Below are 2,233 nucleotides of genomic sequence, written 5' to 3'. Positions count from 1 at the left end.
ACCCACGCCCCCGCGCCCCCCCCCCCAGCACCTACTTCTACCACGACCACGCGGCCATGAACAAGGGCGACGGCCTGCAGGGCGCGCTGATCGTGCGGCCGCCCGGCACCAAAGTGGGCGCGCCGCCGCCGGCGGGCGAGCACATCCTCTTCCTCAGCGATTGGTGGGGTGGGGCGTGCCCCAGCAGCCCGCTGTCAGCGCATGCAGCACGCGTGGCACGGCTTGCTGCCTCAACCTGTTGGGGTTGTGGGGGTCGAGGTGGCGGGCTGGGGGGCCAAAATTGAGTGGCAGGGTAGGGGGCCGAGGGCGAGGGCGATGGTCGGCGGCGGTTAGGCCGGTCTACCTCTGTGATACTGCCCCGGGTGATGGCGACGGTGTGTTGACTGGCCTCGGAACGCGCGCGGTGTGCGCGCGCCCGCAGGTGGGAGTACACCGGCGCCGCGATGGCGATCCGCCTCAACAGGTGGGGACGCGCAGCGCAAACCAGCGACCCGGGGGGTCGGCCCGGCCCCCGCCCGCGCGTCGCAGGGCGGGCTTCACATCTCGACCCTTGCAGTTGCCGGCCTCGTGGCCTGGGGCTTGCCCTGCCGCCACTACTCCAACCCAGCCGGCGACCCCGCGGCCTCCCGCGGCGCCCCGCCGTCTGGCGCCGGCCATGCTTTGCAAACACACGCACCCGACCCTTTGAAACCTTTGGCGCCCTTCAACCCATCAACAGCCGGGCATGCAAACAAACATTCACCCCAATCCCTCATGTACATATATGTATTCGCACATGTACATACATATGTTTGTATATACATACAATGTACATGTACGTTGACCACCCTCCCCCAGGCCGTTTGACCCCGCGAAGGCGACCAGCACCAGCGGCGACTGGTGCTGGTTTGGCGTGCCGCGCTCCATCCTTATCAACGGCAAGGGGTCCATCTCGGACTGCGAGAACGTGTACGACCGCAAGGTGCGCGCGCGATCTGGCGCAATCTTGGAGGTCGCGCGATCTGACATGACCTCGGCGCGCGTGGCGCGCGTGGGGAGGCTGGTCGAGAGTGTGAGGCGGCGCAATCCCGACCTGTCATTTTGCGGCAAGCCATGGCGTCGGCCGTTGCCGGCGCATCCCTTGGCGCAACAAACGCGCTGCCGACGCTTGCTCTCGCACCCTCGCCGCGCGCCTCGGCCGCCGCCGACGCCCCGCCGTCCAACGTTTGCCCCCCTCTGCGTGCCGCCCTGGCCTCTCCTTGGCGCCGCAGGTCAACCAGACTATGCCAAACGGCAAGGTCGCGCAGACCGCAGACGTCTTCAACCCCTGCATCACTGGCGCCCTGGTGAGCGGGGCCGGCCGGCGGCTGGGGGGCCTCCTTGTGTGTGCCCTCGCCTTGGGATTGTGCAACATAAGCTGCGGCTCGCGAGCACCGGTCTCTGCGCCCCCGCACCATCCAGCGTGTTGACCATCTCAGCATTGATGCATACGTCAACGATGCCTCGATCGCAAATCGCATGGCCCCGGCCCCTGTCAGCCCTCCCCCTTTCACCTGCCCCACGTCATATTCACCCTCTGACCTCGACCATCTTCTACCCCGTTGTCGCGCACTGTGTTCCCCTGCCCTTTCGTCAGCCGCCCCTTGCCAACCCTTTCCCGCCTGCACTCTTCTCCCTGTCCCCTCCCCTGAAATATCCCCAAAAATATCCAGGGCCCCAACGGCTCGTGGCCCGTCTGCAAAATCGACTCCACCGCCTCCGCCAAGTGCAAGCGCGAGGAGATCTCCCTCACGCCCGGCAAGCCCGCCACCTTCCGCATAGTCAACGCCGCCACCCTCGTCTACATGACCGTCTGCTTCGGCGGCCATGACGTCACGGTGACGGCGGCAGACGCGCGGCCGGTGGCGCCAGTCGGCTTTGGGGAGTGCGTGGACCTGAACCTGGGGCAGCGGCTGGACGTGACGGTCAAGCCCAACGGCACCGCCAAGAGCGACTGGCTGTCGGGTGCGCGGCGGCCTCGGGTCGGGCCGTGGCGGGGCGTCGGGCCGCCCTGGGCCTGGGCGGGGCGGGGCGCAAAGGTCTTGGGGTTGTGGCCCGGCGTGTGAAGCGTGGAGCTGCGGATCTAGGGTTCGTGGCTCAACGCTCGACTCCTCAAGTCGGGCGGTTCGACTAAGCACGCAGAGGCGGCGTCATTCCCTCGGGGCGCCGCGGGGCTCGGGTGGACCCACCGGGCTCGCCTGCGGCACCGGCGCCC

The 2,233-nt window shown here is 68.1% G+C and overlaps 1 protein-coding gene across 1 annotated transcript; it reads left to right on the top strand.

The window, feature by feature from the left end:
- Positions 1-56: 56 nt before the first annotated feature.
- Positions 57-2,084, top strand: MNEG_16508 (hypothetical protein; the record flags this gene model as incomplete). Its single annotated transcript, XM_014035022.1, has 5 exons — positions 57-163; positions 422-463; positions 838-961; positions 1,251-1,325; positions 1,692-2,084. 5 exons carry the CDS (start codon positions 57-59, stop codon positions 2,082-2,084), a joined length of 741 nt encoding a protein of 246 aa, XP_013890476.1.
- Between the last annotated feature and the right edge of the window lie 149 nt (positions 2,085-2,233).

The sequence above is a fragment of the Monoraphidium neglectum genome, assembly GCF_000611645.1.
Source record: "Monoraphidium neglectum strain SAG 48.87 unplaced genomic scaffold scaffold06444, whole genome shotgun sequence".
NCBI classification, from domain to species: Eukaryota; Viridiplantae; Chlorophyta; class Chlorophyceae; order Sphaeropleales; family Selenastraceae; genus Monoraphidium; species Monoraphidium neglectum.
This window is presented reverse-complemented; position numbering and strand designations above follow the sequence as displayed.